This window comes from Grammomys surdaster, unplaced genomic scaffold (genome assembly GCF_004785775.1).
Source record: "Grammomys surdaster isolate TR1022 unplaced genomic scaffold, NIH_TR_1.0 125548, whole genome shotgun sequence".
Taxonomy (NCBI): Eukaryota; Metazoa; Chordata; class Mammalia; order Rodentia; family Muridae; genus Grammomys; species Grammomys surdaster.
Genome location: NW_021620397.1, coordinates 1,013,765 through 1,026,446, shown reverse-complemented (window position 1 = coordinate 1,026,446; position 12,682 = coordinate 1,013,765). Strand labels below are relative to the sequence as shown.

The 12,682-nt window shown below is 37.0% G+C and overlaps 1 protein-coding gene across 7 annotated transcripts in view; it reads right to left on the bottom strand.

Annotated features, from left to right (window-relative positions):
- The window catches only part of Usp15 (ubiquitin specific peptidase 15), an 88,720-nt gene that overhangs the window by 40,734 nt on the left and 35,304 nt on the right, over nt 1-12,682 (bottom strand). For 4 of the 7 annotated variants that reach the window (XM_028786538.1, XM_028786543.1, XM_028786540.1 and 1 more), the window contains one exon: nt 3,729-3,815. The exons of the other annotated variants lie outside the window; for them this stretch is intronic. In XM_028786538.1, the coding sequence (XP_028642371.1) occupies nt 3,729-3,815 (87 nt within the window). The remainder of the gene's footprint in view (nt 1-3,728; nt 3,816-12,682) is intronic. 7 annotated transcript variants of the gene reach the window in all.

Sequence of the window (12,682 nt, the reverse complement as noted above, 5' to 3'; positions counted from 1 at the left end):
GAGAGAGAGAGAGAGAGAGAGAGAGAGAGAGAGAGAGAGAGAGAGAGAGAACGCGTGTGCGTGCGCAGTCTCTCCTTACACGTAACACAGATGCTGAAAGGTTTTTAGTCATTAGAATGATAACAATCTTATGCTAAAAGTAAAACAGACTATTTTGATGGGCTAGAATTTTTACTTACTCAGAAATGGGAAAACCTTATGAGCAAAGCAGTTTTCTCATTGCTTTAAAATCGGAATCTTTAAGCGGTATCTATACTTCGGTTTAAATGATGGCCATCAATATACTGCTTACTCACAGATTAAGACAGTCTATCTGCTCAAAGATGATAATGAAAGCCAATGAATTCCAAACACTTACTAGTAACCTCTTCTGGTGATTGATAGTCCACATTAAAGCTTGTCAAGGAGAACACAAAAGCTAACAGCTGTCTATCCATTCAACAAACTATACAGGAACTTAAAAGCTTTCCTGTAATCTAGAGACACCTCTCTCTCTCTCTTTTGCTAATGACTGGAAGCCTGGTCATCATCTCTGAAGCAAATGGTACTTAGAAAAATTCCATTTACGGAAATATTAATAGGAGTTTTAAAAGTATACTGTGTTAGGCTGGGTAGTGGTGGTGAACAGCTCTAATTCCAGCACTCAGGAGGCAGAGTCAGAAAGATCTCTGAGTTCAAGGCCAGCCTGGTCCACAGAGCAAGTTCCAGGACAGACAGGGTTACACAGAGAAATCTTGTCTCAAAACAACAACAACAAAATACAAAACAAAAAGTATACTGGGTTAACTCTGTATTGTAAGCACTCTTTAATATGTAAAAATGGAATCAGACCTGACCTTTTAAGATAATTCAATCACTATTGCTCTTTGACTTTGTAAACATGATCAAGCTTACTCTGCAGTTAATGAAAATGTGTTCACCTAGGGTATTTAGCAAAAGCAGATGGCAAGCCCTAGATGTCTATACAATCTACGATTACTGCTATGACTTAATCTATACAGGAGGGCATGGCTTCATTTCAAAGGACAGTGAATAATTAACAAAGCCCCTACTTTGATATGGAGTGTTCAAGTCCAGACAGTAGATCATTAAAATACCTTGAGTAGCAATGTGAGCAATGTGTCAAATACAGTAGTGTAGAAAAATAGGGTAATAAAACCATTAATAGTTTAAAAAACTGGCAGATTTAAAAAATGTTTATAAGTTGTAATTAGGCAAAATATTTTAGCACCTAAGAGGTAACATTGCTGTACAGGGTAAATGAAAATATACTCTAAAAACAGATGCTTCACAACTTTTTAAATAAAAAGTTTGATTAAACTTAAATGAAATAATTTTAAGTGTTCTTTATCATAGTTACAATAACAGTGTTATTTCTGGACATGTAAATGTTTTATACAATCCTATCTACTGTTCTTACTATATAATAAATCTGCAGTTTAATTATAGATTCTAACATACAATTTAAATCTGTGGACACATATATCAAGTCTTAAAACTGTACATTGGCTAGAGAGGTCACTATCTTGTCACCTTACTCTCACTGAAACTACCATTTCTATCTGAAGTCTTTGGCTACTACTTATTTCTTCAAGTCAAATGGAAATCAAGAGATAGCCTTATGTAAAATAGCCACTAAGTATATTAATTCAAATTATAACACACACTCATAGACAGACAGACAGACAGACAGTCAGACAGACCCCTACATCCTGTCCCGTACTCAGAAAGGTAAAGCATGCATCCATTCCTTCCATGCTCACAAGTGCTCACAGAGGAGCACTCAGGAGGTAGCTGCTTCTGTTATAAGTCCCTAACACGACCTCCCGCTCCCCTCAGGAGTCTCTCCTTTCAGAGGGTCTGAGACTACAGTGCTCTAGGATGTTTTTATTTTATGAAGAGAAAAAATAAGACAAAAACAGAAAAACAAGAGAGCACATACACCAACACAATGACTCTAGCCAAAATACAGTCTGTTAGTACACACCACTATATCCTGTTAAAATGAGTGTTAAGGGCACTCATTACTTATTTTATAGTAAATGTGGGAGCCATCTGCAACTGGTATAAACAAAGTTTTTATTCCCCACGAAAATAATTTTGATGAATTAAAATACAAAGAAAACATAAACGGGGTTGAAAGTATTTCTTTCTAAGTCTTTTGTGTTGGTATGAATGTTTACACAGAAGAGAAATCAATATAGCACTGAATATCTACACTGGCCATGCTTCCTATTACATGAAAGTACAATGCTAATACATACTGCATCATTTTTTACGAATTATGAAATGAGGTTACATTTTAAGATTGCTTGAATTGGGAAACATCACTAAAAAGGTATGTCAATATTCCAGACACTTAGAAAAAGCCTTACAGGAACAGATACTACAGGTTAATTTTTTTATAGTTTTAGTTTACAAAACTAATTAGTGGGAAGCTTGACATGTAAAATACTTACACAATTCCTTTTATTACCCATTTAGTTTTCTGATTCAGATGATCTCTTACCTTTACCAACATGATGTTTATCCATAAAAAACAAAAATGATTTTCTTTTTTTATTTCTTTACCTTCTTTTAAATGCTTGATTAATCTTGGATTAAAAGTTCCACTGGGAAACGGTGCAGAGAACTCTACAGTCCTGAGCTTCTTTCTAAGGTCGGCTGGGTGGCTGACTCATTGGCTTGTATGTGTGCTCTTTGGTAAACTGTGCTGTTGACATTTCTCATTTTCTAGTATGTCAGAACTAACCCTTCTCATTATTTTCTCTTTAAAATCCTCTTAGCTATTATCATCTACTTAAAACCAGGTAAGTCAGAAATACTTTATCAAGTTCTTACAAAATACAAGAATTTTTACAGGGAAGTTAAGATGGTGAATGGAATTACCAGTACTACACAAACTGCTTTAATGTTTTCAAATTTATAAATACGATGCCATTTGAGAAGTGTACTAACAAGTTAAACCATCTTAAGTGTTAAAGTAACACATAACCACCCATTAATAAAGATGGGTAATCTTATTTCGATAGAAGTTCTCACTCACTGGGTTGGGTAAATCACAATTAAAATATTTTTATTTTTTCCAGTAAAATAAAAATGTCATGTTTTGCCAGTAAGATGGCTCAGCATGTCAACTGTTTAGCATACAAACAAGCCTGGTAACCTGAGTTTAGTGCATATACAGTTACATGATACAGGAAGGTCCACATGACTTCCAACCTTTTAAAATACAATTAAGTAAAGCACATATTTTCACAAACTACAGAATTCTAAATATCACTTAACATGGAAAAAACCCTTTTTAATATTTTTTTTAAAAGTGCTTTTTCCATGGTGTCTGCTTTCCAGACACACTGACACATGCTATATTATGGGTGAGTAACTAGACTAAGATGACACAGGAGAGTTACATTTGTCCTTGAGTTGTAAGGAAAGTCCTATAAAAATTTCAATAGTTAGAATCTAAATTTTAGAATACAAAATTCTGAAAGTTCTTTTTATTTTTCAGTCAACTATTATACTTACTATTCTATATTAAGTCAAGTAGTTTTTAAAATGTGTTTTATTTCTTGTGAAGTGACTCTTGAAAGAACTATCAATAATTTAAAGGAAAACAAATTTTGATTCATGAAGACTTTTACCCTAAATTTAGATATAAGAGATCTTTTTGCAACCATAGTAGGGCCAACCAATTAAACAAAGAGGTTTTAAGATTCAGTGCTTACTTTCTGTTGTTGATGTTGTTATAATTATTTGATAGAGATGAAGGAGAGATCTTTGGTAAAGTTGAAAAATTGGATGCACCTGGGGACCTTTAAAAATATGAAAATGTCAAATTAGATAAAAAATGAAAAATTATGAAATTATGAAATAAAGAAAAGAAACAGATGACAATGTTTATAGTAAATGAATACTGGAAAACAGATTTTATGGTCAAACTAATTATAGTATCATTTGGTTTTTAATTTTCAATGTATTTTTCCTTTGAACTATAATGGTATAAAGGGAACTTTTTCAAATAAACTTTATGAAATTATAAAACTTACTGCTATTCTTATAAATCTACTAACTCAATATATCACTTCTCAGGGTAACAGTTACTAGCACATGCCCACCAGTTTCTGTGCGTTTAAAGGGGTGAGGCTATTTACTTGCTCCACAGGTACCAGGGTACTGCAGTTACACACAGTGCTGACACACGCGTCTTCAGACAATGTCACTGATGCATAAATCCTGACATCACTTGGAAAGTGTGAAGGAGAACTCCGAACACAATCCCAAGAAACAGTGTTTGGACAAAACTGTCTCTGGAGACACTGAAGAATATATATTTATTTGACTTTATGATACACACTTCATTACTTAGAATCTTTTTGGGGTGGGAGTGTTAATCTCTACCATGACTGGCTTTTAGATACTAAGTGTACTTTAAAGACAGACAGAAAAAAAAATCAATAAATCTATTACAAACAAATAATTCAAGTACATAAAGGTGTCTGAAGGATTCAATTTTCCTTGAGTCCTGTAAACAGTTTCTATTTCCTATGGAATCTAGCTGACGACTTTGAGAACCGTGGTGCTAAATCTGTCACATAATCCTAAACGAGGCCAAAAGTGATGGACACACTTTGAATCTCCTCATGTGCCAAACAGGCAGGACAATATAATCTACAAAATCTACTTAATTTACATTTAGTCTTTATACAAACATATATGTTACATGAAATAAATGGTGGGCAATGAAATTTCTTAAATATAAGAAAAAATTTAAAGTTCAAACGTTTTTAAAAAATACTAGTAAAAATTGTCTTTGTGAAGAAGATTGTTTTTGCTGAAAATTGCATATGGATTACATTAGGGGTCTTTCCAACAGGAGGCCCTTCACAGGACAATAATATCTTACTGTGCTAAGCTAAAATAAAAATAGTCTGCTGAGTTTTAAGAGAAAATACAGTAGAGAAAACATTTTAAAGCTTTAATGCCGCTAATATTTTAGCTAGTACTTTTCCAGTATTAACACAGAGAAATATCTTTGTCTTTAATAATTATAATGTTTTGTCTGTTTGGTTTTTGAGACAGTGTTTCTGTATGTAGCCTTGACCTGGCTGACCTGGATCTCAGAGATCTGCCTGTCTCTGCCTCCCCAGGGCTGGGATTGAAGGTGCATATCACTATACTGGCCACTTCTTCAACATTTTTAAGTAGGAAAAAAATCTAATGGGATTAGAGTTTGAGTTGCAGCAATTAATTGAATACATTGATTTTGAAAACTTGATTTGGTAGTCCGTTCCAGAATTCCCTTCCATTTTACTTTGAGTAAAAATTATAAAAATAAAGATGGTCTCCATTTAATTAAGTGGAGACATATTTACATAGACATTTCCTACCTGTTTAGACCTTTTACTATGGACGAATAGCTGAACTTGCAACATTAATCAAATTACTATTTGCTTTGTTGTTAGCGAGTCTGAGACTAGAAGATAGAGCTCTTGACCTCAAGCGAGCGCCATCTAGTGGGTGAGAAATGATGTACGCAAAAGAGACGGAAACACCAAGTGCTGGAACAACTTCTAATGAACAATGCTGTAGGCGTGCCGAGAAACAACTGGAAAATCGATGCAGTTACGAGTGTATGTATGCAAAGGAATTAGGACTATTCAAAGTAAGAAAAAACAGCATATGTAAATGTGTGGGAGTGTACAAACAACTGTGGTTAGAGACTGAGCAGTAAACTGTCCCTGGCTGAAATAGGTATATGTGGTAAGAGGAGGAGCCGCTAAGACAGGGACGCCAGTGCGGAGCCTTTGATGTCTTAGGAAAGAATCAAAAGTTTCATCCAACTGACGGAACGTCGCAGAGTCTAATGAGGCTCATCACTGTAATCAGACTTACATTCTAGGAAGATTACTTACCAGGGGAGAGAAACACAGTGATGAATAGAGTACAGATCAGGAAACTATTAAGACGCCAAAGGGGGGTTTAATAAAGGGTGGGACTAAGGAAATGGAGCGAGCAAGGACAACATGCTTGTGTGGAGAAGGCAGTTCTGGCAGCTCTCAGAGTAGTGTGCATGGCCTCGGGATGAAGAACCAGGACACTTTCGTGGTGTCTGAGGTGAGACATCAGAATGCTATTTGATAGCTTTTTCTGGATTGATATTCAAAGTCAATGTTTTAGAACACACCACCATACTGCAGTCTTTACCTCTCTAAACTGACTCCTAACAACACTGCACAGCAGACATGCTGGGAGACAAGGTCTGGAAGACGGGAGTGGGTGGGACAAAGCCTGAGACAATCTTCAGTGGGAAAGGGGAAGAGAGTCAATGCACAGCTGGACTGGTACTATGAAGGGAAATGTCTCAGGGCCATGGGTGTAGAGTGAAGGCTTGGGAGATCTGATCTTGGAAACCTGTGGAAACTTTCCTGTGAACAGTTTGACAAGTTTATCTTCCTTAACACCATTAAAAAATAATACCAAAAAAAAAACTTCAAAATGACTTTTACTGAGGTACAGGAGTTTGGGTGTGGTATGGGTATGTACACCTGAGGGCATGCATGTCCCTGTAGTAGCAGAAGCCAGAGGTGTCGGATCCCTTGAAAGTGGATGTCTAATCAACTGAGGGGTTCCTGAAGTGGGTGCCGGGAACCAAACTCAGGCCCCCTGGAAGAACAGCATATACTCTCAACTACTGAGCCCTCTGCCCAGCCCACAAAACTGTCTTTATTGTCTGGCAAACTGGAAGCTTGCATAAAGCAGATGTGCTGCAGCTGCAGCTGCACTGCTGGTGTGAACACAAGTGTGAACCCATGTGAACTAGTCATTAGGCCTCACTCACTCTATTCCTGCATCAATGAACGCCTGTGGTTCCTCAGACAAGTGTACCTACAGGACATTCTCTCAAAAATAGGCAGAAGCAGCTTAGTACTCCAAGGAAAATACATGAAAATATTAACTAGTAGTGACAAAGTCTGAACTTTAAAACAAGATACCTAATATTGCTGACTTTCCAACCATAATGTTGATAATTTCAGACTTGCCCATAAAACTAATTTTTTAAAATGTGAGTTTACGAGTGTTCTGAAGGCCTGTATAACTTAGTAAATATTTTTCAAGTGACCAATAGCATAGTTAAATACAGATCTTAGTGTGAGACTACAAGTCAATGATTACCCTTCCGATTTCCACATTGCACTGAATCTTTTGAAACGTGTACCACCCATGTCAAGTGGTGACTCATCTGCAAAGCGCCCTCCCTTTCCGAGCGCACGTCCATCTGGACTCTTGCTCTATCCAGCCAGTGTGCCAGGAAACTCTGCACCCAGGTCTGAGACGTTAGCTGTCTGACACTTAGGAGACATAACTGAACACTCGCACTGAGAATATTAAGGACATCTCCCTCCCTCAGGGTGGGCGCCATGCCAAGCAGTAGATGGCCAACACAAGATGAATCGAATGGTGATTTTGTAACTTTCTGTCTCATACTGGTTTGACATGTTTTCTGTCTTGACTAATCTTTTGTTTGCATATTATGGTTTCCAGTATAAGTGTTTTGTGATGGTTCTTGTGTATTTTTCTTTTGTCTGCTTGTTTTTATAAAGGAAGGAAGGAAGGAAGGGCATTGAGACTATAGGGACGTGGGAAGGAGGATCGGGGGTGATTAGAGGAGGGGAAACACGATCAGAATATACTATATGAAAAAAGAATACAAATAAAAAGTTTTGCAAAAGTGTTTTAATGCTACTCTCAAAGTGTCTTCATTTTAAAATAGTTAACTTTATGAACATGTTCTGATGTTACAATATAATGATTATTTATAATTATTTTATACTTAATTATGATAAACTCATAAAGTCCACATCAAAGTTGTTCTTGGGTAGCCAGAAACAACAGGATACAACAGCAATGCTTAGCAATCACCATGTCCCAGGTGGTCCCAGGGAGATGGGCTACTTAAGTTAGAAAAGTGTGACTAAGGAGCCCGGGACCCTGATGGCACCTGACTAAATCCATGCAGGGAATGTATATATTTAGGCATGCAAAACAAAACAAATTATTTGGTTCAAATAGATATAGTGTCCTGCATATCAGGAAAAACAGAAATTTTGATGACATGGTAAGTCCGACTACAACTAACAGTACTAGCTTGCCTTATGAGAAAGGCTCAGCACTGAGCCATCTCTTGTCTTCGAGTGCCTACTATGAATGAAAGAACCTTATACAAATCTGAGGATTCCTAATGTATGCAAGAGACGTAAGGCTGGTTTCTGCACAGACTCAGTAACACCAGGGATAGTCTCACAGATTCAATGTGAATGATTTCCCCACAAGACAAACGAAGATTTTAGTTAAGGACAGCTTTGGAAAACAGCTAGATGTCTAGAAGACAGGCAAGGGGTGATGGTAGTCTACCGAAACAAAACAAAACAAAAGCCCCAAAGGTACTTGGGAGAATTGATGATTTGTTTCCTAATGTGGTGGGTTTTCTTATATTCATAAGGAATTGACATGAGGGAAGAAGCAGGGATGAGTCAGTGCCTCCTATATGGGAAGTATGACAGGCACGTTACGTACAGGGAAGATGACTAATACGATTGATAAAGACGATTAATAAGAGAAGCAGCAAAGACAAGTCTAGGATGCACTGATACAAAAGCCAGGTCAAGGTTGTCCTTAAAGATCAAAGAAATTAGAGCAAAAAGGATAATGCTGAAGATGCTGTTGAAGAATTACTGATACGTAACACAGCTCATGTATTGATTGATACTTCTAAACTGTATTTCCCATAGCCCTTTCTAGCTGAACTTTCAAGTTAATGCCATATTATCTGTAAGTCAGCCCGTCTTCTGAGGATGGTCAGTGGCACAGTGGCACTGTGCTCTAATCTGAAAATCATGTTCCGATGATTTTCTACAAAGAACAAAGGAAATATCTGGAATACTATATAGGGATATATGTCAAGCCATTTACTTTGCAGTAAACTAATTTTGGCCAGTGTAGGCTACATGTAATATAAGACAGTGTATTTATTTCTTTAAAAGTCAGAAAGGTTAGATGCCAATTTAAGAGGAAATTAAGCCTCAACACTCTCATGCCTGTAGTATCTAAATTTTATGCCCAATATGGTGTTTCATTAAGTGAATGCAATTCAATGCTAAGCTTACAGTCTTACTTCTAAAGGAAAACACAGTTTGCTCTTGTTAAATCAGCTAAATATGTAACATACATTAAAAGCTACCACAACACTAAAGAGCAGCTAAAATGGAGGTAACTGTTTTGACAGTAAAACAATCATTCTAACTTTATGAAACCTAACGACAAAGTTAGAAAAACCAAAAATAAGACAATCTCTATATTTCTACCAATTATTCTAAAACAAGTTCTTAAAGGATACTTTAAATTTTTTTCACGTATACTTTGTGAGTGCTTCTGTGCTTCCTTTTGCTGTGTATCTCCTACAAGCCAAGGAAGACTTCTCCAAGTCCTCAGTTCTTATACTTAAGCTTGGCTTCCTTTGTGAATTTAGATCCAACAAGACTTTGGTTTGGCTGTTGCCTTGTCTTACATATTAAAAGTCTGAGCAAATATGAAGAAGGGAAATGTAACCAATGCAGAGGTCTCGGTACAGTGTGACTCTTAAAGTGAAGTGGGCACTTTGTGTGCTGAGTTTCCTAACAGGCACTTAAAAAACTTTAACCCAGTTACTTCTTTGTACCAGTTCTTTTTATCCTTCTGGTTATACAATGGGGCGGCTCCTCTTAAATGTTCAAGGAAGTACTGTATACAGTGTCATAGAAGCACAGAAACAATTACCAGTCACCTTCACGCTTATTCTGTATCCCAACAAGAAAGTGACAAAGCAATTGCATTACCTAGAGTGCTTCTTCTTTCCTAGCAGAATGATGCAAACATACTACAATGCTGGGTTAAGTTTATGCTCTATAGTTTCAGAGTTCTGTCATCAGAATACCATAAGGAACAGAGAGACAATGCAATGGGAAGAACGACTGTCACGGAAGGCAGGCTCAGAGCTGAGAGCACTCAGTCTTGCAGAGGACTTGATACCTATATGAGGGCTCACAACTTCTGTCTCCAGGGGATCCAATGCCCTCTTCTGACCTCTGCATGTACCAGGCACCCATGTGACACATATGTAAACACACAGCAAGTCCCTCACAATGTAAGACAGAAGACTTATTACCCTTCAGCCACACACGCTTTGTTGATGAGCTCCTCGGAGGTTTGTCCACGAGACACAGAACCATCACAGTTTTCAACTTCTCTTCACTAACACCTTCTCACATTTTTGTCAGGATTTTTTTTTTTTTTTTAGTAATTAATGAAAATGAATGAATTAAATTCTGATGTTATTTTCACAAACAAGAATTTTTACTAGCTCAGAAAAACAATCTAGTTTTGTTTGCTATATAATTTTAATAGCTTAAAGCATTTTGAAAGTTATACCTAAACAAAACAATACAGAAAAAATTATAATGGCAAATATAGTCAAAATGAATTTGCATCCTCGAAGCCACAGCTCAGGAATAAAGTGCTTTCTTTTTTGGTTATACTGATGTACTTCTCTTTTTCGGAACTGCAGGGCTTCCAATTACCTTACCTTACAGTTTCTTATTAGAAACACAGTTTAACCGCCCATGCGCTTACAATGGCTCATTCTCTAATGCTAAGGTCTCTGAAAAGCAGCCACAGTGAACACAACAGAAACTTAGGAGGAGACTTTTAAGGTAAAAGTGGAAAAGACTGTTTTTTGTGAAGTATAAAAAAGTGGACACTCAACATGTGGATTATACACCCAAGTTCTAAAGCAACTTATAAACATGGAACATTGTAAGTTTATTGCATATGTGTGTGTGTATATATATTAATATTTAGCACAAAAATTTAAGTCACTTTTTCAGGGGTTCTTATATTTTTAGATTTCTAACAGATTTTGAGTTGTTTTTCATTCTAACTAAAATGCATATTTTAGCTGTTTTAAGCAAAATGATATTTTCTCCTTAATATTATATTTGTAATATTTAACATTTCTTCAAGTGCCACTTAAAATTAATGGTTTACTATAAATGCTGACGATTTCAATAATGATGAAAATGAGCCTGGTAAAAGCCTGCCTCTAGGCAGCCTGTATCACACTTTCTTGATTCAGGAGTGATGTGGGTAGACCCTGTTACTAGGGTTGGTACTATCCATGACCAGTGGTCACAGATAGCCTGAGCAAGACCTGAGCAAGCCTTGGGCATCAGTGAACAGCATCTCTGCAGTTCCTGTCTCCTACTTCCTTTCTGAGTTCCTCTCCTCAAGTTGCTTTAGGTAATGGCGTTTTATCAGACCAGTAGAGACCCTGAGACCAGCCTCTAAACACCAAGCAAACAAAACTATAAGACAGAACAAAACAAAACCCGATCATGCTCCAGAGAGAATAGCCTGGTGTTTCAAACAACTGGACTGCCCTGACTCCTGACTTAACCAGGTCCTTCTGAGTTCACTCATTTGTTCAAGCCATTTGCCCTTTTTGTTTATGGCTCCTTCCCACTTTCTGGGTAGTGTGACACTAGAGGTCTTTTCCTTGGTTTTGTACTAATTCTCAGCTATCTACCAGCTATCTTCTGCATCCTTATTTACATTTTTGTTGGTTTATTTTCTACATGGTTTAGTATTAGTACATACCAGAGCTCACAGATGTATGAATCATAAAATAAGTCCAAGCCTTTTGCTTGCATAGAAATGAAAAATGACTGTAATACAAGTACACCTGTGTGATAACAATGCTAAGGGTGCTGGCATGCCACATCAGTAACCGATCCATATGATCCAGAAAACTGAAAATCTCTATCAGTGATCCTACCAAGAAAAGACCGCTGGCCCAGGCACAGAAAAGGCCTCCTGACTTATAATATGGGTTGTAGATCAGGATGACTTATCTATTTTTCTTTGAATTATCATATAATTACAACATGTCTCCTTTCTCTCTTCCCTTCAACCCCTGTCATCTGCTCCTCCCTGTTTTCCTTCCGATTCACAGCCTCGGCTTTCACTCACTATCATTATGTGTATATGTACGTACAAACATCTCATGTTACTCGTACGTATGCTTTATCATTATGTGTGTATGTGTATGTACAAACATCTCATATGTTACTCGTACGTATGCTTGCAGGGCTGCTCATTTGGCATTGGATGACCATTTGCTGTGCTCATCATCTAGATGTTTGGTCACTAGTGTTACAAGGCCCTTCCACAGCATGTGTGAATAGTGAATTTATCTATCTTTTATCTTACTTGAAATGTGTTCGCATTTCACAAGGAAATACACTGCTTACTACTACTGATTTTGGCTATATAAGATTTTTTAGGCTAGGAGAATTTTCTTTTGTTAGCTTTCTAAGAATCCTTTCATACACAGGTGCAAATATTAAACATTTTATATTCTGACAAACCGTCATTTGACAATACAATACACTACAGTATAGTATCACGCTTTACAACTAAGCAATGCTACAATGTTTGCTAGCATCCCTACTGGACTGACGGACACTCTAACTGCACACCACGCCTCTCGTCTCACTACGACATCCTCATTCGCCAGGATTTATTACCTGAGCATGGTGTACTAGGTACTGAGCATGGTGTACTAGGTACTGAGCATGGTGTATTAGGT